General features: G+C 48.8%; 1 protein-coding gene across 3 annotated transcripts in view; it reads right to left on the bottom strand.

Annotated features, from left to right (window-relative positions):
- The window catches only part of wdfy3 (WD repeat and FYVE domain containing 3), a 150,981-nt gene that overhangs the window by 42,340 nt on the left and 83,904 nt on the right, over positions 1-24,737 (bottom strand). For 2 of the 3 annotated variants that reach the window (XM_080786635.1, XM_080786637.1), the window contains 18 exons: positions 24,302-24,536; positions 22,920-23,080; positions 21,443-21,554; positions 21,055-21,245; positions 20,328-20,480; positions 19,554-19,627; positions 19,147-19,308; positions 18,795-18,889; positions 18,469-18,589; positions 16,333-16,550; positions 13,372-13,574; positions 12,935-13,072; positions 8,423-8,602; positions 7,186-7,422; positions 6,681-6,780; positions 4,994-5,154; positions 2,948-3,177; positions 2,671-2,780 (listed from right to left, as the gene is read on the bottom strand). In XM_080786635.1, the coding sequence (XP_080642761.1) occupies positions 2,671-2,780; positions 2,948-3,177; positions 4,994-5,154; positions 6,681-6,780; positions 7,186-7,422; positions 8,423-8,602; positions 12,935-13,072; positions 13,372-13,574; positions 16,333-16,550; positions 18,469-18,589; positions 18,795-18,889; positions 19,147-19,308; positions 19,554-19,627; positions 20,328-20,480; positions 21,055-21,245; positions 21,443-21,554; positions 22,920-23,080; positions 24,302-24,536 (2,881 nt within the window). Of the gene's footprint in view, positions 1-2,670; positions 2,781-2,947; positions 3,178-4,993; positions 5,155-6,680; positions 6,781-7,185; positions 7,423-8,422; positions 8,603-12,934; positions 13,073-13,371; positions 13,575-16,332; positions 16,551-18,468; positions 18,590-18,794; positions 18,890-19,146; positions 19,309-19,553; positions 19,628-20,327; positions 20,481-21,054; positions 21,246-21,442; positions 21,555-22,919; positions 23,081-23,464; positions 23,485-24,301; positions 24,537-24,737 lie in introns of all 3 variants that reach the window. The other variant, XM_080786636.1, reaches the window with a different exon arrangement.

The following is a 24,737-nucleotide window of genomic DNA, read 5'->3' as shown; positions in this document are numbered from 1 at the left end:
AATGGTGGGTAAAGTATGGCTGCCTGAAAGGGAATTTAACCCATTTAGACAATTCTACAAAATGTGACCAAATTTGACTGAGGGATCTTTTTTTAATTTTCAGCTGTGTGTGTCTGTGACTGTAGAGGGGAGCTGTGTGTGTCTGTGACTGTAGAGGGGAGCTGTGTGTGTCTGTGACTGTAGAGGGGAGCTGTGTGTGTCTGTGACTGTAGAGGGGAGCTGTGTGTGTCTGTGACTGTAGAGGGGAGCTGTGTGTGTCTGTGACTGTAGAGGGGAGCTGTGTGTGTCTGTGACTGTAGAGGGGAGCTGTGTGTGTCTGTGTCTGTAGAGAGGAGCTGCAGTGTGTCTGTGACTGTAGAGGGGAGCTGTGTGTGTCTGTGACTGTAGAGGGGAGCTGTGTGTGTCTGTGACTGTAGAGGGGAGCTGTGTGTGTCTGTGACTGTAGAGGGGAGCTGTGTGTGTCTGTGACTGTAGAGAGGAGCTGTGTGTGTCTGTGACTGTAGAGGGGAGCTGTGTGTCTGTGCCCAGGTGATGATGGTCGTTTATTAATACATCAAGGAAGGCAATTATGTTTCTGCACTGTCAAAAGTAATGCTACTTCTTTTGCAATGTAGTTAAATAAAAAAATTGGAAAAAAAAGCTTGGGGCTGAAGAAGATAAACTATATAAATATAAAAATAAAATAAAATAAAATAAAAGATAAAAGATTTTTGTTTAAAATATGGTTTTGTTTCAGCCCAGCGTGCTCAGCAGTCCATGGCAGAAAGCCTCACAGCCAGTATGAACCAACTGCAAGATATGCTGACCTTCTCCAGCCTGTTCTTACAAAGTAAAACAATGTCTTTATTTGTTTCCTAATATGTGACCAGATTTGACTGAGACCAACATGCAAATTCCAGCTTCCAGAAGAAAATATTTTTTTCTTCCCCAAAATGAGTTAATTCATAGCACAGGCAGACTCTTCACACACTGGAGCATGTGTGAAATAAATGCTTAAACATGTAGCTATAGGTGTAATGTTAGAGACCACAGAAGACATGTAAATATGAAATAAATGCTTAAACATGTAGCTAGGTGTAATGTTAGAGACCACAGAAGACATGTAAATATGAAATAAATGCTTAAACATGTAGCTAGGTGTAATGTTAGAGTCCACAGAACCCATTGAACCTTTTCAAGCCTGTTTTCTCAACTCGCTGTTTCTCTGCAAGACATTTACTCTATAAGCCATATCTCCAAAACTGGAGGGTCAAACTGAACTTTTAATTTACCGGGTATGAGTTTATATTATAAGAAAGAATTTGCTTCTCTTTTGTTGACAGACCAGAGGGTGAAGAACAACTGTGCCTTCTCTGCTGGTTTGAGTAATTCTGGGGATGTTGGACCCTTTGGCTCTGACACCACGGTGCTCTATGACCGAGAGTTCACCGACATCGGCAGCCTTTACGATCCGTCCACAGGTAGGCGGTAATTAAAGTCATTCCAATGATCGTCACAGAATAGATTATCAGCTCTCACCAGCAGCGTGGCACGTTGTGAGCTTGTAGATCTGCTATATTGGCACGTTGTGAGCTTGTAGATCTGCTATATTGGCACGTTGTGAGCTTGTAGGTCGGCTGTTTTCAGAGTGATACCCGAGCACCGACCACATACAATAAAATAAATGCGCCGAGTCACTGTGTCCAATGTGTGTGTGTGTGTGTGTGTGTGTGTGTTTTCTTTCTGTCCAAACAGGCGTCTACACGGTAGGAGTGTACGCAGTCTACCAGTTCAGGTTCTCTGCAGCGTACGTGGCTCCATCGCCAGCCTCGTCAGAGAAACGGTGCATTCAGATAATAACGAGTGAAGAGACGAGTCTCTTCCACGCCTGTGGGCCCAGCCGTCCTGGACAGGTGGAACACGTCCATCACGCGTTCACCGCGCGTCTCTTCAGGGGAACGGGCGTCTCTGTGCGTCTGCCCGCCGGCTGGACGCTCTCCAACGAGAACAGCGGCCACAACGCGTTCAGCGGTGCCCTGGTCTACTATCCAAGCATGTAACGACATGTCGTATATCGATATATATATATATCGATGTTAATCACGACGATATGAATCGATTCATTGAAATAAAAAAATCGATAAAAAAAAAAAGAAAAGAAAATGTTTTTTCTTTTTTTTTAATCAGCATGTTCGAACGAACGCCAAGGAGTACAAGTGAGTTTTCAGACGTGTTTTAAACACAGGCAAAGGTTTGAGAAGCTCCGACATGAGGTGGGAGTTCATTCCACAGTGTGGCTGCTGGGCGCTACAACGCAAAATAAATGACCTATGTTTAAAAGTGCACGTGGTGCCGGTTTTATGCTCCTTGCTCTTGTTTTATTGTCTTAACGTTAATCCTGTTTTGATTTAAAACCTATTTTATTTGACGTATAGTTGTCTTGTTTGTTCTTTGAGCTGCATTCTCCACGTCATGAAAGGTTCTCTATGAATAAAGATTAATCATCATCATCATAATAATACGTCTGTGTTACCTTCGCTGACATCCTGGCTGTGGGCGTGGTCAGCATCGTTCTGTGTGTGTGTGTGTGTGTGTGTTCTGTGTGTGTGTGTGTGTGTGTGTGTGTGTTACCTTCGCTGACATCCTGGCTGTGTGTGTGTGTGTGTGTGTGTGTGTGTGTGTGTGTGTTACCTTCGCTGACGTCCTGGCTGTGGGCGTGGTCAGCATCGTTCTCCGCGGGGATCATGACGTGCCACGTGGTCATCCTGGCCTCCGCCTCCAGGCCGAACCCCTCCACGCTACTGCACACACACACACACACACACACACACACACACACACACACACACACACACACACACACACAGTACCCATTAAGACCTGGAACACATCTGTGTCACCTTAGCTTGATGACGCAGAGGAGGAAACACGCCGCCAACCACTGTCTTAAAAGAGACCGTCTCCTCACCTTCCGCTGTGCAGGACGATGAAGCAGTGGGCCAGGCAGGCCACAAAGTCCTGGTCGTGGTTCCCGGGGCCCAGCACCAGGTTGCGGTTCACCGTGAGCACCCGCAGCGCGTCCAACAGCGCCACCTGCTGCGCCACCGTCTTGTGCGGCCGACACAGCTGGTAGAGCACGGTGCGGTTCAGACAGTGGTAGATGGAGTCCAGGGACAGACCCTGGGACCGCCGCTTAGACTGGGGGGGAGGGGGGGAGATAGGATATGTTGTTAAAGGAGAAGTCCATGCTAGAATGCTTTCTTATCTTTCTTACCTTTCTTTGTAGTTGTTACGTCCCCACCAAAGAGGTCCAGGTGTTATTTTGTGCAAAAACTCCTTATTGGCTATTTTCCCTACCATAAGCCCTCAATGAATTGCATTGCATTGAATGGGAATTGAATGGGGCTATGGGGTGTTATGCTAGTTCGCTTATTTCCATCGAAAGAAGTAGTAAAGTGTGCTGCTTGGGATATTATGTACATTATGAAGAGAGGATATATACAAAGAAATTATAATTTTGAGCGATGGAGCGAATTAGCACAACACCCCATAGCCCCATTCAATTCAATGCAATTCATTTAGGGCTTATGGTAGGGGAAACAGCCAATAAGGAGCTTTTGCACAAAATAACACCTGGACCTCTTTGGTGGGGACGTAACAACTACAGAGAAAGGTAAGAAAGCCTTTTAGTATGGAATTCTCCTTTAAAAAAAAAGTGTGTCAAAACTATTTGGAAGCTTCTCTGCATTATATCATCTGTGACGTAACATGTCGATTTGCTCAGACACATATTTGCTCCGACACATAATATGACGTAAATTCCCCATTCTAAAACGGGTAGTCCCAATACTTGATTCTGATTGGCTGGTTATACCGTCACGTGACCGGTGTAAATTCCACCGATAACCCACTCCTCCAATCACTGGGGCTACTTGCCGAGCAAAACAAGGAAGTGATGTGGCTCGCTCTGGTGGCGCAAAGCGTAGATACTTTTTGTGAATTCAATCGTTTTATTAGGTTAATATTGCTATATGTTTGTAACCGTTTTAGAAAAGCAATAAGCCACTCGAGGCCCCAGCTTACCGGGTATTTTACACTGGCTGGGAGGGTCTGCCTATACGCCCCCAGCCAGTGTAAAATACTCGCTAACCTGAGATTTAACAAGTTCATCACCGAGATGGTCAAAAACCTCTACACTATAGGCTGAATATAGGCCCTCAAAAAGTAATAAACAATTTTGAGACATTAAAAACAATAAGAGTGAACCTCTGGTTCTCATCCTGTACACTTGGACACTCAGCATTGGACCGTGGTCGCACCTGTCCTATGAGCTGATTGGACCGTGGTCGTACCTGTCCTATGAGCTGATTGGACCGTGGTCCTACCTGTCCTATGAGCTGATTGGACCGTGGTGAGGCCGTACCTGTCCTATGAGCTGATTGGACCGTGGTCCTACCTGTCCTATGAGCTGATTGGACCGTGGTCCTACCTGTCCTATGAGCTGATTGGACCGTGGTCCTACCTGTCCTATGAGCTGATTGGACCGTGGTCCTACCTGTCCTATGAGCTGATTGGACCGTGGTGAGGTCGTACCTGTCCTATGAGCTGATTGGACCGTGGTCCTACCTGTCCTATGAGCTGATTGGACCGTGGTGAGGTCGTACCTGTCCTATGAGCTGATTGGACCGTGGTGAGGCCGTACCTGTCCTATGAGCTGATTGGACCGTGGTCCTACCTGTCCTATGAGCTGATTGGACCGTGGTCCTACCTGTCCTATGAGCTGATTGGACCGTGGTGAGGCCGTACCTGTCCTATGAGCTGATTGGACCGTGGTCCTACCTGTCCTATGAGCTGATTGGACCGTGGTCCTACCTGTCCTATGAGCTGATTGGACCGTGGTGAGGCCGTACCTGTCCTATGAGCTGATTGGACCGTGGTCCTACCTGTCCTATGAGCTGATTGGACCGTGGTCCTACCTGTCCTATGAGCTGATTGGACCGTGGTGAGGTCGTACCTGTCCTATGAGTTGGACGATGAAGTCCACCACCATCTTGGACTCCTTGTTGAACATGCCCTGCCACAGCTTGTCCACGACGCGCTGCGTGAAGTAGAACACGTTGTTGACCAGCGTCTGGTAGCTTCCTCCGCTGCTGATGGGCAGAGAGGCGTCTTCACCTGGAGACAGAGACAACCCAGAGAACAGCACACACACCGTCAGGGAACAACAGCCCAGAGAACACCCAGAGAACAGCACACACCGTCAGGGAACAACAGCCCAGAGAGAACACAGAGAACAGCACACACCGTCAGGGAAAACATCCCAGAGAATACATGGTGCATTTATATAGCGCCTGTATCCAAGGTGCTTTACATAGATCGATTGTGCCATTCACACACACACATTCACATAATGGAAGCATAAATCACACTAAGCCTGTGAAGTGAGGGGCAAAACCCGGTAATGTTTGTTTAAAGTGCTCTAAACAAACATTAAAAAGTCCATAGACTTGGCCCGAGGCTGGATTAGGGATGACTATTAATGACCAAACTAAACCTGGAATCATACCTGCCGGGAATTACGGATCTTTTAACAGTTTACACAAACAAAATCTTACCCCATTTTTCCCCCCCAATAAATCGTTGTGCAAATGAATCACTCCCCACATTTCCACTGCGGGAAAACAAGCGTTAGATAAAAAATAGATAGATAGTAGAAAATGGGCAGAGAGAGAGAGATGGGTAGCAAAGGTCGTCGGGATCGAGAGTGGAACCTGCAGCTCGTTGTCAGACGGCATTAGCAGCCGTCCAGACGTCCATGTCCAACAGACACACAAAAAAAAAAATGTATCCCACGATTTTGTAACCCATTTTTCACCCCTGTGTCAATTATCTAATGTGGTCCTGGGCTCTACACACCCTCCACCAACCTAGTCCCCATATATGGGGGACAAGGGGAGACCAACCTAGTCCCCATATATGGGGGACAAGGGGAGACCAACCTAGTCCCCATATGGGGGACAAGGGGAGAGCAACGGACTTGAACTCATGCTTCCTTCATGCCTGAGTGTCCAAGTTGCTCCTTTACACCTGACAGGGGGGAGTTTCCCTGGTTGGACGTAGCGCGTGGAAGGAACACGTTATTCCAACCAGTTCCTTTCCCCTCCATCAGGCGCCCCGGCTGGCCAGGGGGAGGCAGTTTAGTGACCAGGATTACTGCATGTTTTTTGTGAGGGTACCTACCCTAGGGGACACGGGGAGAACATGTGAGGGTACCTACCCTAGGGGACACGGGGAGAACATGTGAGGGTACCTACCCTAGGGGACACGGGGAGAACATGTGAGGGTACCTACCCTAGGGGACACGGGGAGAACATGTGAGGGTACATACCCTAGGGGACACGGGGAGAACATGTGAGGGTACCTACCCTAGGGGACACGGGGAGAACATGTGAGGGTACCTACCCTAGGGGACACGGGGAGAACATGCAAACTCCACACAGAAAGGCCCTTTCGCCAACCCCGCCTCGGGTATGGGCACTGATGACGCGGAGGAGGAAACACGCCGCCAGCGCCCACAGCGTCCAGAGCGGGAAGCGAACCCAGGACCTTCTAGCTGTGAGGCGACAGCACTACCAACTGTGCCACCTCCCCCACACTCAGGGGAGGTTTACTGTGTAGCGGGGAGACATGTTGGTTCTCACCTAGGAGGACGTCTGCAGCCAGAAGATGCTCCATGACTCCGTCTAGGATGTAGGACTGAAACTCCTTCTGCTGCGTCCTGGTGGAGCGCTCCGGAGAGGCCTGGAGAGGAACGACAACGCTTACAGCATTATTTCCCTTTCAAAACCCGTCGCACGCCGGCGTGAAGTCGATATACAACGTTCCGTACATGCAAGGGCGAAGAGTAGACACACACACTTATTTTTTTATTTTATTGTTTTGGGCAGATCAAATAATTAGAAAAAATAACTAAACAAAAAGTGTTGTAACCTGCCTTTTTTTTCTTCTTTATAATTTTCTTCACAACGTGTTGCGCTGCCATTTTCAGCAAGTGTAAAAACAGTCATTACGACGGCATCATAAGGCCCGACAAAATACATTTTAGTCGACTGAATCAACTGTAGATTTAGTCGACTAGAATCCTATGATATTTTAGTCGACTAAAACAACACTAAATCCATCCCAGGTGAATGTGCCGTTGCTCACCTCCAGCAGCAGGTCGATGACGGGCGTCTGCTTGGAGGCGGGGGTCTGGCAGAGGTTGTCCATGATCAGGACCCTCATGAAGTCCAGGACGTACTTCTTGGCCGGGTGATTGGTCAGGGAGGTCTTGGAGCCCACGTTGCAGTACTCCGATTGGCTGCGGTTCATCCCAGAGGAGTCGCCCGCGAACGCCTTGAACTCCTCCGTGGGAGACCCGGCGTCGTCGTCTAGGTCAGTGACCTGGGGGGGGAGAATTAAAAGACTTCAGTGCACTGTGCCTACACATGTTGCGACCGCAACATGTGTAGGCACAATGCAAGGAATAAATGCATTCGCCATGTATCCGAAGGAAGTCTGATCCAATCACTTTTAGATTTCTCCAGTTTAATCCTGAGTTTAAGTTTTGTTGTGTTCAAGATCTGATTTTAGGCATTATGTTTAAGCCTCCAGGAAAATCCGTGTTGAGGTTCTTAATCCACTGTTTTTCATTAAAACGTCTTTGTCCTAAAACTGTCCAGTTAGGATTGTGTTGAAGTCCAGCGCATTTTAGGGCTTCAATGCCGTGAGCCATGGAATGTTGCGCAAATCTTGTGGTTGTCTTTTTGGCATTGTTAATATTGTATCTGTGTCGTTTTACCTGTCTCTCCGACATATTGTAAACCACATTTTTCACATGTGATTAAGTAAATGCAGTTGCTGGTTCTGGCTGTTATTTGTTGTTTAATCTCTAACACACGTTTTGTGGTTCTATTTTTTATTAATGTGTATTAATGTGTATTGATGTGTTTACCATCTCAGAGTAGGGCCTGATGTTGAAGGTAGTTAATGTGTATTAATGTGTAATAATGTGTATTAATGTGTTTACCATCTCAGAGTAGGGCCTGATGTTGAAGGTAGTTAATGTGTATTAATGTGTAATAATGTGTATTAATGTGTTTACCATCTCAGAGTAGGGCCTGATGTTGAAGGTAGTTAATGTGTATTAATGTGTAATAATGTGTATTAATGTGTTTACCATCTCAGAGTAGGGCCTGATGTTGAAGGTAGTTAATGTGTATTAATGTGTAATAATGTGTATTAATGTGTTTACCATCTCAGAGTAGGGCCTGATGTTGAAGGTAGTTAATGTGTATTAATGTGTAATAATGTGTATTAATGTGTTTACCATCTCAGAGTAGGGCCTGATGTTGAAGGTAGTTAATGTGTATTAATGTGTAATAATGTGTATTAATGTGTTTACCATCTCAGAGTAGGGCCTGATGTTGAAGGGGAAGACGGTGGCTGCCAGCGCACACAGGAAGTCGGGGCTGTGCCACATGGGCGCCAGGTCGGGCACGTTGTGGTACAGATACCTGAAGAACTGCATGAGGGTGACCGGGTACTCCCGGAGCCACGAGCCCTCCTCCTCCGACTGCCAGGGCTGGGAGGGGGCGCACACACACACACACACACACACACACACACACACACACACACACGCACAAAGACAGACAGACACACACACACACACACACACACACACACACACACACACAACGACACACACACACAAAAAACAGACACAGACACACACACACACACACACACACACACACACACACACACACACACACACACACACACACACACAACGACAGACACACACACACAACAGACACACACACACACACACACACAACAGACACACACAACGACAGACACACACACACACACACACAAAAACAGACACGCACACACACAAAACAGACACACACAACGACAGACACACACACACACACACACACACACACACACACACACACACACACACAAAAACAGACACGCACACACGCACAAAGACGGACACACACACACAAAAACAGACACACACCGCAAAATTTGCTGTCAAAATCAACACTGCTTCTATGGAATCCAAATGAGTGAAATGAGTCGTGTGGCGACTGACAGAAGGTGAGTCTGTTACCAGGTTGAGCCCTATGGTCTACTGACAGAAGGTGAGTCTGTTACCAGGTCCTATGGTCTACTGACAGAAGGTGAGTCTGTTACCAGGTTGAGCTCTATGGTCTACTGACAGAAGGTGAGTCTGTTACCAGGTTGAGTCCTATGGTCTACTGACAGAAGGTGAGTCTGTTACCAGGTTGAGCTCTATGGTCTACTGACAGAAGGTGAGTCTGTTACCAGGTTGAGCCCTATGGTCTACTGACAGAAGGTGAGTCTGTTACCAGGTTGAGCTCTATGGTCTACTGACAGAAGGTGAGTCTGTTACCAGGTCCTATGGTCTACTGACAGAAGGTGAGTCTGTTACCAGGTTGAGCCCTATGGTCTACTGACAGAAGGTGAGTCTGTTACCAGGTCCTATGGTCTACTGACAGAAGGTGAGTCTGTTACCAGGTTGAGCTCTATGGTCTACTGACAGAAGGTGAGTCTGTTACCAGGTCCTATGGTCTACTGACAGAAGGTGAGTCTGTTACCAGGTTGAGTCCTATGGTCTACTGACAGAAGGTGAGTCTGTTACCAGGTCCTATGGTCTACTGACAGAAGGTGAGTCTGTTACCAGGTTGAGTCCTATGGTCTACTGACAGAAGGTGAGTCTGTTACCAGGTCCTATGGTCTACTGACAGAAGGTGAGTCTGTTACCAGGTTGAGTCCTATGGTCTACTGACAGAAGGTGAGTCTGTTACCAGGTTGAGCATATACTGCCCTATGGTCTACTGACAGAAGGTGACTCTGTTACCAGGTCCTATGGTCTACTGACAGAAGGTGAGTCTGTTACCAGGTCATATGGTCTACTGACAGAAGGTGAGTCTGTTACCAGGTTGAGCCCTATGGTCTACTGACAGAAGGTGAGTCTGTTACCAGGTTCTATGGTCTACTGACAGAAGGTGAGTCTGTTACCAGGTCCTATGGTCTACTGACAGAAGGTGAGTCTGTTACCAGGTTGAGTCCTATGGTCTACTGACAGAAGGTGAGTCTGTTACCAGGTCCTATGGTCTACTGACAGAAGGTGAGTCTGTTACCAGGTTGAGCCCTATGGTCTACTGACAGAAGGTGAGTCTGTTACCAGGTTGAGTCCTATGGTCTACTGACAGAAGGTGAGTCTGTTACCAGGTTGAGTCCTATGGTCTACTGACAGAAGGTGATTCTGTTACCAGGTTGAGCCCTATGGTCTACTGACAGAAGGTGAGTCTGTTACCAGGTCCTATGGTCTACTGACAGAAGGTGAGTCTGTTACCAGGTTGAGTCCTATGGTCTACTGACAGAAGGTGATTCTGTTACCAGGTTGAGTCCTATGGTCTACTGACAGAAGGTGAGTCTGTTACCAGGTTGAGTCCTATGGTCTACTGACAGAAGGTGAGTCTGTTACCAGGTTGAGCCCTATGGTCTACTGACAGAAGGTGAGTCTGTTACCAGGTTGAGTCCTATGGTCTACTGACAGAAGGTGAGTCTGTTACCAGGTTGAGCTCTATGGTCTACTGACAGAAGGTGAGTCTGTTACCAGGTTGAGCCCTATGGTCTACTGACAGAAGGTGAGTCTGTTACCAGGTTGAGCTCTATGGTCTACTGACAGAAGGTGAGTCTGTTACCAGGTCCTATGGTCTACTGACAGAAGGTGAGTCTGTTACCAGGTTGAGCCCTATGGTCTACTGACAGAAGGTGAGTCTGTTACCAGGTCCTATGGTCTACTGACAGAAGGTGAGTCTGTTACCAGGTTGAGCTCTATGGTCTACTGACAGAAGGTGAGTCTGTTACCAGGTCCTATGGTCTACTGACAGAAGGTGAGTCTGTTACCAGGTTGAGTCCTATGGTCTACTGACAGAAGGTGAGTCTGTTACCAGGTCCTATGGTCTACTGACAGAAGGTGAGTCTGTTACCAGGTTGAGTCCTATGGTCTACTGACAGAAGGTGAGTCTGTTACCAGGTCCTATGGTCTACTGACAGAAGGTGAGTCTGTTACCAGGTTGAGTCCTATGGTCTACTGACAGAAGGTGAGTCTGTTACCAGGTTGAGCATATACTGCCCTATGGTCTACTGACAGAAGGTGACTCTGTTACCAGGTCCTATGGTCTACTGACAGAAGGTGAGTCTGTTACCAGGTCATATGGTCTACTGACAGAAGGTGAGTCTGTTACCAGGTTGAGCCCTATGGTCTACTGACAGAAGGTGAGTCTGTTACCAGGTCCTATGGTCTACTGACAGAAGGTGAGTCTGTTACCAGGTCCTATGGTCTACTGACAGAAGGTGAGTCTGTTACCAGGTTGAGTCCTATGGTCTACTGACAGAAGGTGAGTCTGTTACCAGGTCCTATGGTCTACTGACAGAAGGTGAGTCTGTTACCAGGTTGAGCCCTATGGTCTACTGACAGAAGGTGAGTCTGTTACCAGGTTGAGTCCTATGGTCTACTGACAGAAGGTGAGTCTGTTACCAGGTTGAGTCCTATGGTCTACTGACAGAAGGTGATTCTGTTACCAGGTTGAGCCCTATGGTCTACTGACAGAAGGTGAGTCTGTTACCAGGTCCTATGGTCTACTGACAGAAGGTGAGTCTGTTACCAGGTTGAGTCCTATGGTCTACTGACAGAAGGTGATTCTGTTACCAGGTTGAGTCCTATGGTCTACTGACAGAAGGTGAGTCGGTTACCAGGTTGAGTCCTATGGTCTACTGACAGAAGGTGAGTCTGTTACCAGGTTGAGCCCTATGGTCTACTGACAGAAGGTGAGTCTGTTACCAGGTTGAGCCCTATGGTCTACTGACAGAAGGTGAGTCTGTTACCAGGTTGAGCTCTATGGTCTACTGACAGAAGGTGAGTCTGTTACCAGGTTGAGCCCTATGGTCTACTGACAGAAGGTGAGTCTGTTACCAGGTCCTATGGTCTACTGACAGAAGGTGAGTCTGTTACCAGGTTGAGTCCTATGGTCTACTGACAGAAGGTGAGTCTGTTACCAGGTCCTATGGTCTACTGACAGAAGGTGAGTCTGTTACCAGGTTGAGCCCTATGGTCTACTGACAGAAGGTGAGTCTGTTACCAGGTCCTATGGTCTACTGACAGAAGGTGAGTCTGTTACCAGGTTGAGTCCTATGGTCTACTGACAGAAGGTGAGTCTGTTACCAGGTTGAGTCCTATGGTCTACTGACAGAAGGTGATTCTGTTACCAGGTTGAGCCCTATGGTCTACTGACAGAAGGTGAGTCTGTTACCAGGTCCTATGGTCTACTGACAGAAGGTGAGTCTGTTACCAGGTTGAGTCCTATGGTCTACTGACAGAAGGTGATTCTGTTACCAGGTTGAGTCCTATGGTCTACTGACAGAAGGTGAGTCTGTTACCAGGTTGAGTCCTATGGTCTACTGACAGAAGGTGAGTCTGTTACCAGGTTGAGCCCTATGGTCTACTGACAGAAGGGGAGTCTGTTACCAGGTTGAGCCCTATGGTCTACTGACAGAAGGTGAGTCTGTTACCAGGTTGAGCTCTATGGTCTACTGACAGAAGGTGAGTCTGTTACCAGGTTGAGCCCTATGGTCTACTGACAGAAGGTGAGTCTGTTACCAGGTTGAGCCCTATGGTCTACTGACAGAAGGTGAGTCTGTTACCAGGTTGAGCCCTATGGTCTACTGACAGAAGGTGAGTCTGTTACCAGGTCCTATGGTCTACTGACAGAAGGTGAGTCTGTTACCAGGTCCTATGGTCTACTGACAGAAGGTGAGTCTGTTATCAGGTTGAGCCCTATGGTCTACTGACAGAAGGTGAGTCTGTTACCAGGTTGAGCATACTCCTCAGCATGGCCAGCAGAAGGAAGGCAGCCTCGGTGCAGACGCTGTGGATGGACGCCACCAGCGCCGAGCCGCTGGACGCAGGCATGCCGAAGATGAACGTCCAGATGGAGTCCAGGTCAAACTGACGACACACACACACACACACACACACACACACACACACACACACACACACACACACACACACACACACACAAGGGGTAATAGATTGTCATGTGGCTTTGCGAGTAGAAGGGGTTGTTTTAACGCGTGCATATTAATAATAAGACTAATATTAAAGGTGTACTAACATGTACCTGCAGACTGTCTGTAATAATAATATTAATAATATTAAAGGTGTACTAACATGTCTGTAATAATAATAATATTAAAGGTGTACTAACATGTCTGTAATAATAATAATATTAAAGGTGTACTAACATGTACCTGCAGGCTGTCCGGTAGTTCCGTGACAGGCTGCTGCAGGAAGAGGGCCATGAGCAGGAAGTAGAGCTCGGGCACGCTGGTGTGTTTGGGCAGCAGCGTCTGCAGCACGGGGAAGCCCGGGAAGTGGCACGCCTCGCGGTTTATCTCACGCACCGTGGACCGCCCGCCGCCCGCGCCGCTGCGACCCACGTTGAAGCCTGGAGGGGGGGTGGGGGAGGGGGAGAGGTTTGAAGTCAGCGGTGGACATGTAGACGTCGTGGCGTGTTTGCTCCGGTCGTGTTGGTTTTAAGGCTACTAGCTAGCTACTGCTACACATGGCTTGGGGGAGGTTTCAACAAGGTCAGAATGGTAGAGTTTAGCTCATCCGGGGCTAAAGTAAAGGATTAAAAGGTTTCAACAAGGTCAGAATGGTAGAGTTTAGCTCATCGGAGGCTAAAGTAAAGGAACCTTGAAGAGACTAAAGCTCAAACACTCCAGCGCACGGCGCTAGCCCTGCAAAGCATGAGGGGGGTGCAACAGCAGATCTACAGACCCACAGCATGAGAGGGGGGGGGGGGGTGCAACAGCAGATCTACAGGCCCACAGCAACGCAAGCTTGTAGATTGGATATTTTTCCACTATTGTTTTGCATGACACTGTTGTACGACAAAGAAACTGTGAAATAAAGTTCACAAGCGGTCGATTATAATGAAGCAATATTACACGAGAGGGTGTTGTTTAACGTGATTATTGCCACGGCAGGGATGCGGTAGGGGAACGAGACGAAGTCGAGTTCCGCAAGCATTGGGGATGCTGGGGCATGCTGGGGCAAGCATCCCCAATCATTTGGATTGGGGACGGAAGCGTGGACTATAGGGGAGGTGGGTCTGCCCTGGAGGTGTACCGTGGCGTGGACCCACCCTGCATGGGGGGGGGGTGGGGGGGGGTGTACCGTGGACCCACCCTGCATGGGGGGGGGGGTGGGGGGGGGTGTACCGTGGACCCACCCTTCATGGCCTTACGGCGCACAAAGCGCGCCGCCGCCTTCTGTTTACTGAGCGAAGACGACCAGCGCTGACGTAACACCACCCCCGAGAGAGGAGACTGTGCTTCCGCTGCTATGATAATAATAATAATAATAATATTAACAGTAACACATGAAACAAGACATGGAAAAGGATAAGGGACAAAAGGCTCCAGTTTCTGGTGACAGTGTAGCCTCGGCCAGGAGGAGAACCCGGGTTCCCCATTCCAATGACACGTACGTTAACGACTAGAGAGTCATGACACCATAGCCAAGTAGCAACGCAGCACCGTATAGCCGACAATAGCTTATATCACCTAAAACGGTGATAAGAGTTGAGGCCATCATACTCGCGGTGATGTCCTTAGAAGGATTGACCCCGCCTCCCTGTGGTTTACCCAACTTAATCTAGACCAATCGGTGAACGGGGGGTGATAGCTCCAGAGTGATAAAGACTTGTCTGATAGTAAAAACAGAGAGATGGGTCTGTGTCTGTGGTGATAGTAAAAACAGAGAGATGGGTCTGTGTCTGTGGTGATAGTAAAAACAGAGAGATGGGTCTGTGTCCGCGGTGATAGTAAAAACAGAGAGATGGGTCTGTGTCCGCGGTGATAGTAAAAACAGAGAGATGGGTCTGTGTCCGCGGTGATAGTAAAAACAGAGAGATGGGTCTGTGTCTGTGGTGATAGTAAAAACAGAGAGATGGGTCTGTGTCTGTGGTGATAGTAAAAACAGAGAGATGGGTCTGTGTCTGTGGTGATAGTAAAAACAGAGAGATGGGTCTGTGTCTGTGGTGATAGTAAAAACAGAGAGATGGGTCTGTGTCTGCGGTGATAGTAAAAACAGAGAGATGGGTCTGTGTCCGCGGTGATAGTAAAAACAGAGAGATGGGTCTGTGTCTGTGGTGAGAGTAAAAACAGAGAGATGGGTCTGTGTCTGTGGTGAGAGTAAAAACAGAGAGATGGGTCTGTGTCTGTGGTGATAGTAAAAACAGAGAGATGGGTCTGTGTCTGCGGTGATAGTAAAAACAGAGAGATGGGTCTGTGTCCGCGGTGATAGTAAAAACAGAGAGATGGGTCTGTGTCCGCGGTGAGAGTAAAAACAGAGAGATGGGTCTGTGTCTGTGGTGATAGTAAAAACAGAGAGATGGGTCTGTGTCCGCGGTGATAGTAAAAACAGAGAGATGGGTCTGTGTCCGCGGTGATAGTAAAAACAGAGAGATGGGTCTGTGTCTGTGGCGATAGTAAAAACAGAGAGATGGGTCTGTGTCTGTGGTGATAGTAAAAACAGAGAGATGGGTCTGTGTCTGTGGTGATAGTAAAAACAGAGAGATGGGTCTGTGTCTGTGGTGATAGTAAAAACAGAGAGATGGGTCTGTGTCTGTGGTGATAGTAAAAACAGAGAGATGGGTCTGTGTCTGTGGTGATAGTAAAAACAGAGAGATGGGTCTGTGTCTGTGGTGATAGTAAAAACAGAGAGATGGGTCTGTGTCTGTGGTGATAGTAAAAACAGAGAGATGGGTCTGTGTCTGTGGTGATAGTAAAAACAGAGAGATGGGTCTGTGTCTGTGGTGATAGTAAAAACAGAGAGATGGGTCTGTGTCTGTGGTGATAGTAAAAACAGAGAGATGGGTCTGTGTCTGTGGTGATAGTAAAAACAGAGAGATGGGTCTGTGTCTGTGGTGATAGTAAAAACAGAGAGATGGGTCTGTGTCCGCGGTGATAGTAAAAACAGAGAGATGGGTCTGTGTCCGCGGTGATAGCAGATCATCACCGCCACTGACGTAATGGTGTAGTTTTACAACCCTTTAAAAACTACACCGCGGTGATAAGCTATCACCACAAACTGGAGTATGTATGAGCCTAAAGCAAAGTGGGTAGCACTCGACTGTATAATGACCTCACTCACCCAGCACCATGCCCATTGGTCCAGTACATAATGACATCACTCACCCAGCACCGAGCCTATCTTGTTGGTGAGCACCGAGTCGGTGTGGTCCAGCCAGCCGCCTCCCGCCAGGCCCTCCTTGAAGCGCTGCATGGTGCCCTGGTGGGACAGCAGTACCACCAGGATCCACAGGGCGGCGGTCACCGTGCTGTGGTGCAGGTGCTCCTCCATGAACATCAGCAGCCAGTCGAAGCCCAGCGTCCGCACCAGCTCCTCGCACGCCCTGCAGGGGGCGACAGAGAGGAGGTTATGGGGGGTCTTACTGAAGGTAAAGGTCATTACACACTGGCGAATTAGCGACGCGATGCGAATAAGCGATCTGAAAATGCGAAATATTTGCCCGGCGAATTTATTCGCGTTTGCCTATACACCGTACACATCTATGCGACGCGTATTGTGCGATTATAGCTCCTCTCCTCTCCCTCCTCCTCTCCTCTCCTCCCCCTCCCGCTTTGGTATCCTTTCTTTAATAACCCCGTATCCAGTACTTCACAGATGGAGGGGTCCAATTAATTCGTACCGGCCCACATAGCCGGTGCAGCGTGATAATGCTCTGTCTGCAAGCAGCAGCACCGCTTGCAAGTTGCAACAACGCAAGCTTGCAACGCACGTGCTGCAAGCAGCAGCAGCAGCAGCGAACGTAGTAGCCCCATGTGAAATTGTGAACCTCAGTCACTACGCCAATTCTGTAGGTCTGAAGCTACAGAATGATCGTAGGGATCCGAGGCTACATTATATGGGGCGCAGCTGGAAGAACCACTGAAGAGAGGAGCCAGGAGTTGGCTTAGGTTGGATGCGATCCTCCTCCTCCATGACAACATGTAAACCGCGATTTTTGGATTAATATAAATAGTTTGATTTATTAGATGTTGAACAGTGAAGAGTTGAGTAGTTACTCGATCCTGCCCATGGACCATGGCAAATTAGGCTACCAATAATCGCCTCCCGCTGCCGCGGATTGTTTGATTGAATAGCAGTTTGCAACTTTGCACGAACAAGCTGTGTGGATTAAATATTGCCAATGCAGAGTTGCCGATGTCAAATCAATCATCAATGCTGGTATAAAACTGCAGGAGTGTGTGTGTGTGTGTGTGTGTGTGTGTGTGTAATAATGACGGTGTGTATGCAACTGACTGCGCACAGTGCTGTGCAGTGTGCTTTGTAGTGTACACGGCGTTATACTATAGCTATTTATTCATCAACGTAGTAGCTATATAAAACGGACCCCTTTCATGGTAATTTGCAAGACATATAGTGTGGCATAATATGTCTAAAGGTAACAGCCAGGCAAGCTGTATGCTGTCAGTGGAATTATTAAAGTGCCTTCCTCAACAAAAAAAAGTGTCGGGTATCGGGCACGGGCCAGGCGCATATATTAATAATTAAGGTCGGGCTTGTTTCGGTTTGGACACAAAGCTGTCGGTGACGGGTTCGGTTCGGGTAGTATAAAGTCGGCCCGATCCCACCTCTCTTGCGTACTGTTAGCACACCCATGTGCCATGTCCACGCTGCGCTATCCCGACCTGCGTAGCCGGACCGACGGCTGCTCTGTTGCACACCCATGTGCCATGTCCACGGCACGCACGCACGCTCGCGCAATGCGCATGCACACGCGAGCGCACACACACCCAACAGAGTTGTAGGAGGGGAGGTGTGCAACAGTGTGCTGCTGTGCTATCCCGACCTGCGTAACCGGACCGGCGGCTGCTCTGTTGACAGCTACTGTACGGTACGCCGCTGTTTATACACAGCAACAAGTTTGGGCTGCATTCTGATTGGTCAGAGCCGTTGAATTTCGCCTGCGAATGTCTGCAAAATTCGACACCAGAGCGAACAAATAAAGAGCGAAAACTGTCGCATTTTCGCACATTCGCACATTCGCCACTGATGTGGAAGCTTCCATTGACTTCAATTGGTTTTAAAAAAATGCGAATTATTCGCGTCGCCAATTCGCGTCGCCAATTCGCCAGTGTGTAATGACCTTAATAGGTGTGGGGTCTTACTGAAGGTAATAGGTGTGGGGTCTTACTGAAGGTAATAGGTGTGGGGTCTTACTGAAGGTAATAGGGGTGGGGGTCTTACTGAAGGTAGCCTCAGTGTGGTGGGGGTCTTACTGATGGTAATAGGGGCAGGGGTCTTACTGTGAGTTGACGGTGTTCTTCTCCTTGCTGGTGAACAGCAGTCTCAGCAGAATGTCCAGCAGTCTGTTCCTCAGCAGGATGAGGCTGGCCGACAGCAGACCGCCAAAGTCCTCGTCGTTACCTGGAGAAAGAGACACGGGTCAGAACTCTGGGTCCACGGTGGTGGTGTGTCCGGTCAGTCGGGGCCCGTTGGTTCTAGAACCGGTGCTGTTCTGTTCTGAACCGGTTCATGTCCAGTGGAAACGCTCTGAACTGGTTCAGTATGAGGTGGATCTGGTAGCAGCCCATATTGTAATGTACTGTACATACTGTACATATTACTGTACCTCCATCGATCTTCTCCTCGTTGTTGATCTCCATCACCACAAACTTCTCACAGACGGCGAAGGTGTGCAGCGTGGAGGAGATGAACTGGCCGAACCTGTAGGGGGCGACAGAGAGGAGGTTATAGAGTGGAGGAGATGAACTGACCGAACCTGCATGGAGGAGAAGACAGGAGGTTAGATCCACCATTACATCATGTGCGTGTGTGTGTGTGTGTGTGTGTGTGTGTGTGTGTGTGTGTGTGTGTGTGTGTACCTCAGCAGGTCGTAGGGGTTGGGGAACCCCTGCAGAAACAGACTCAGGACGGTGCCTATGGCCTGGACGGTGTGTGTGTGTGTGTGTGTGTGTGTGTACCTCAGCAGGTCGTAGGGGTTGGGGAACCCCTGTAGGAGCAGACTCAGGACGGTGCCTATGGCCTGGACGGTGGGCTGCGACAGCGAGGAGTCCCTCAGGGTCAGCAGCAGTTTGGGGATCAGCTGGAACTCTCTCAGCAGCTTGGCGTTCTTGGCCGCCTCGCTGTGGGAACGACAAGGAGGCTTTGGGGTTAGTTTTTAGTCTCTTGAATTGTTTTCATCAAAACATACATATCATACATATACACATATACATGTATATCAAAACACTCTGCCTTCAGCCTGGTGGAGACAACTAACTAACTAACTAAAGGGTGATCAATAGCACTGATTTATGAAGCAACGACATATTGCAACCTTCAGGTGTGCAGAGATAGTCTCTCAGAGACACACAGAGAAGACACTCGCCTGGATTCTGTGAGGAGTTCGATGAAGTGTTCAAACAGAGACAGATGGAGCTCGTAGGGAGCGTGGAGCCACACCTGATGCACGAGGGAGACGAGACGAGAGACATGTGTTATTCCCATTAAAGTACAGGTCATTACAGTACTAGAGACATGTGTAGTCTTTCTTCAACATTCAAACTGTGTTAATATGAAAAAAAAAGAAAATCACATAAAAAAAAACCGAGTTAATTTATTGATTTACGGCATGTTCATTCTGGCGAGATGAGGCATCTTTTGTTGGAGTTGGTCACAAATCATGTATCACTTTAACCCATTTAGACGTGAGGCTGATTTAAAAAAAAAGGTCTTAGTCAGTGGGTCAAATTAACCGATAGAGTATAAAGTCTTTCTCGTCAGGTTGTGGTGTGTTTGACATGTGGTCGTGTGTCTGGTCAGGTTGTGGTGTGTTTGACATGTGGTCGTGTGTCTGGTCAGGTTGTGGTGTGTTTGACATGTGGTCGTGACTCGTGTGTCTGGTCAGGTTGTGGTGTGTTTGACATGTGGTCGTGTGTCTGGTCAGGTTGTGGTGTGTTTGACATGTGGTCGTGACTCGTGTGTCTGGTCAGGTTGTGGTGTGTTTGACATGTGGTCGTGTGTCTGGTCAGGTTGTGGTGTGTTTGACATGTGGTCGTGACTCGTGTGTCTGGTCAGGTTGTGGTGTGTTTGACATGTGGTCGTGACTCGTGTGTCTGGTCAGGTTGTGGTGTGTTTGCCGTGTGGTCGTCGTGTGTCTCACGTCGAAGTCGCAGAGCAGGTCCTGGAAGGCGGTGGAGTTGGGGATGATGGAGGTCTCGTGGCCGCTGTCCACCGTGCCCACCAGGGAGAAGGTCAGGTGGAGGATGTGGCTGTTGAGCAGAGAGCGCTTCTTCTTCAGGAGCATGGCCAGCAGCTGAGCGGAGGAGACACGCACCACACACACACACTTTACAATTTAGGCATTTAGCAGACTCTCTTAACCCATTCTGAACGGGAACACATTTTGGTGTTAGCATTATGTTATGCTTTAGCTATTGAAAAATAGCAGATCTACAAGCTCATATCGCGCCACCGAGTGGCGCGATACGAGCTTGTAGGTCTGCTATTTTTGAAAAATTCGAAGAACGACTGACATTTTTAGAATCTGATCTCAGGTCAGAATGGGTTAATCAGACCAGTGTGTGTCCCGTGGAAACCTCGTATGAATCTGATCTCAGGTCAGAATGGGTTAACACTTTCAGCTCCCCCTGTGGTTCATTTGAAATGACCGCAGGCAGCCAGCTGTATCCCTTATAGACGCCATTTCATTTCCGCCCGCGCAGCCCAATACGTCTTCGAGCAGCGGCCGACATGCGTTAGGTTTCACAACAAGCGCTAACATGGCTGGCACGATGCGATCAGACATCACCGTTTACATCTGAACATCTGGCATTATATAATGTGTAGGAGTGAGGTGCATTGTGGGTAGTGTAGTCCGTGTCTCTGACCTGGTATCCTTTGATGCGCTCCATCTCCTTGCTGGCCAGCTGGTTGCTCTTCACCACACACACCAGGGCCTTGACGGCGGCATACAGACCCTCCACGTCCGACGCCATCGCCACCAGGCCCAAGATGGCCGCCGCCCCGCCCACAAACTGCAGGTTGGTGGCCACGGGCTTGGGCTCGAAGGCACGCACCCCTGGTGGCAGGAGAGGGAAGAGAGGAGGGGCATTTGCATTTAATTCACCATGTAGTAAACGCTGCATTCGTGGTATGGAGAGGACAGTTGTTTTACAGACGGGTAAAAGGGCGTGTCTTACAGACAGCTAAAAGGGCGTGTCTTACAGACAGGTAAAAGGGCGTGTCTTACAGACAGGTAAAAGGGGCGTGTCTTACCCAGGTATCCGATGACGGCGGCTCCGATGGTGCGCGCGGGCCCGTTGAGGTGCCCCGCGGCGTTGTGCACCAGCTTGACGGGCGTGGCGTTCTCGTGGGACGACACCGCCAGCTGGAGGGATTAGATTAGAGATGATTAAACACGTTTTACTAAATATCTGAGAACCCCGTTCTACTGAATGCCTTCTTCTGAGTCCTCACAGTTTCCTGATAAAAACCTCTGTTTCTTTTGTCAGTGGCTCTCTCAAACTATTTCATGTCAAGGACCCTCGGAATTATCTGTATTTGACTCTCCATCTGAAAATATGTAGCTTCAGGGACCCCCCTCCCATATTCAAAAAATGTTGGTGAAATAAATGGCTGGTGGACTCCCAACTCCAGGCATGCTGAGTTCAGGGTCTATGGAGGACATGTTGGTCTCAGGGACTATGGAGTACAATCGTAGAGCAGGAAAGCACTGCTGTTGTGCTGTTAGTTGCCGGGGCTTAGCAGGGACAGCCATGGAGGGATTTAACCACAAGTCCAGATAAGGACCAGAGGGAGGCAGCTTGTTCTGGAGTCCAAGCAGATAGAGAGGAGAGGAGAGGAGAGGAGAGGAGAGGAGAGGAGAAGAGAGGAGAGGAGAGGATGGCGCCTAGGCTGGAGCTTAGCTCGCTTAACTACATTAGCTTGTGGGTAGCTTTAGCTTCACTATTTTGAGAACAAACATAGCTTCCAAGCAGATAAGTAACACGCCGCACACACGCACGCGCACGCATACACACACACTCACACATGCGCACGCACGCATACACGCACGTGCACGCACACATGCGCATGCACGCATACACGCATACACGCGCGTGCATGCACGCACGCATCTGGGCAGCTTGAGAAAAGCTACATCACTACATTGTCGGCGGAACGTCAACATGAAATGGCTCACATCTTCACGACTTTTTAAATAAATAACAGATCTAAAAGCTCGTAGTGCGGCACTCGGAGCTTGTAGATCTGCTATTTTTCCAACAGCTAAAGTTCAAAATGTAAAGTGGTTAAAAGCTATGAGGGTGGTCTGCTTGTAGGTCTGCAATTCTTTTTAGAAACATAAGCTTTTTCAGAAAACTGTCAGGATGTAGAAGACACTTTTATAATCTGATCTCAGGTCAGAATGTGTTAACCCATTCTGGGCGGGAAACCATTTTGGTGTTGGCATCATGTTATGCTTTAGCTATTGAAAAATAGCAGATCTACAAGCTCATAGCGCGCCACCGAGTGGCGCGCTACGAGCTTGTAGGTCTGCTATCAAAGAACGACTGACATTTTTTAGAATCTGATGTCAGGTCAGAATGGGTTCATCAGACCAGTGTGTGTCCAGTGGAAACCTCGTATGAATCTGATCTCAGGTCAGAATGGGTTAAACGGTGTGTTTATAATCTGATCTGAGGTCAGAATGTGTTAAACGGTTGTGTTTGGTTCTGGTTCTGTTCAAACGGACCTGCTTGGCGATGGCCTTGCTGTCCAGCTTGTTGTACACCTTGCGGATCTTGGCCACGGTCAGCGCCGACACCGACACGGCGTACAGACTGAAGGACACCTTCTCCTCCGGGACCAGCGCCACGGGGGAGGGGGGCACCGCCTCCACCCGGGACTCTTTACCTGGAGGGAGAGACAGGTAGTTATAGACAGCCTCCACCCTGGACTCTTTACCTGGAGGGAGAGACAGGTAGTTAGAGACACCCTGGACTCTTTACCTGGAGGGAGAGACAGGTAGTTAGAGACTCTTTACCTGGAGGGAGAGACAGGTAGTTAGAGACTCTTTACCTGGAGGGAGAGACAGGTAGTTATAGACAGAGGCACCACCTCCACCCTGGACTCTTTACCTGGAGGGAGAGACAGGTAGTTAGAGACCGCCTCCACCCTGGACTCTTTACCTGGAGGGAGAGACAGGTAGTTAGAGACTCTTTACCTGGAGGGAGAGACAGGTAGTTAGAGACTCTTTACCTGGAGGGAGAGGCAGGTAGTTATAGACAGAGGCACCACCTCCACCCTGGACTCTTTACCTGGAGGGAGAGACAGGTAGTTAGAGACCGCCTCCACCCTGGACTCTTTACCTGGAGGGAGAGACAGGTAGTTAGAGACAGCCTCCACCCTGGACTCTTTACCTGGAGGGAGAGACAGGTAGTTAGAGACAGCCTCCACCCTGGACTCTTTACCTGGAGGTGGAGGAGACAGACGGACGGTTGAGAGAGAGGAGAGAGAGAGAGAGATAGGGGTGCAACAGTATAGTTGGGTAAGTGTAGAAACCGTCTTCCAGTGACATCCTCATTAGGCAGATTTATTCTTTAAACAAGTAAGACGCGCAAACGCGTGAAGCGAACGCAGCTTGTGTGTGTGCATGTCTGTCTGTCTGTGTGTCTGTCCCGCTGTTACGGTATATGTGGACCTGGCCCCTTTTGTGCCCATATATGGAGCTGAGTGATTCACAAATCACTCAGCTCCATATATGGGCACAAAGGGGACACACACACACAGACACACAGACAGACATGATCTGCTAGGTCTCATAGTAAGTGCTCACAGTGCAACAAGAATTCTTTTACAAAAATGTTTTTTTTTCATTATCGTGAGAACGATGGCTTCCATTTTTGCATTAAAACTTTTCAGGACTAGAAATCCTGCAGTTTCTATTAGCTTGGGTTCCCCATCGATGATGTCACTGGAAGACGGTTTCTGAACTGCACACAGTGGTGAAGTGGTCCTTTAAGTGACTCACAGGGCAGGTAAACAGCCGTAGTTTGGTTAGTTAGTGACTCACAGGGCAGGTAGAGGGTTAGTTAGTGACTCACAGGGCAGGTAGAGGGTTAGTTAGTGACTCACAGGGCAGGTAAACGGCCTGGAAGCTGCCCACGTAGTTCGGTCCCAGCTCGTACACGGCCTGCACGCTGGCGGCCGGGAGCACCTCCTCCAGGAAGTGGGCGGGGCCGAGGCGCCACACCAGGCTGGACACCTGGCGCTGGGCGGGGGGCGTGCCCACGTAGCCGTACACCGTGCTCGCCACGGGAGGGTTGGCGGAGCTGGAGCCGCCACCGGGGGCGCTGTGCACGTAGTGCAGCTGTGGAGGCAGGGAGAGAGAGAGAGAGGGGGGGGGGAGAGAGAGAGAGAGAGAGAGAGACAGAGGTCAAGTCCAATCATGTTGCAAGGTACGCAACAGCAACAAAGATGCTAAACGATGTACAATAATAACATCACTTTTTTTATATATATATATTTTTTAATATAATATAACTGTGACTAAATATATTGGAAATTGAGT

This window comes from Protomyctophum bolini, assembly GCF_963924005.1.
Source record: "Protomyctophum bolini genome assembly, chromosome: 16".
Taxonomy (NCBI): Eukaryota; Metazoa; Chordata; class Actinopteri; order Myctophiformes; family Myctophidae; genus Protomyctophum; species Protomyctophum bolini.
The sequence above is the reverse complement of the archived record's forward strand: the minus strand, read 5'-3'. Positions and strand labels throughout refer to the sequence as shown.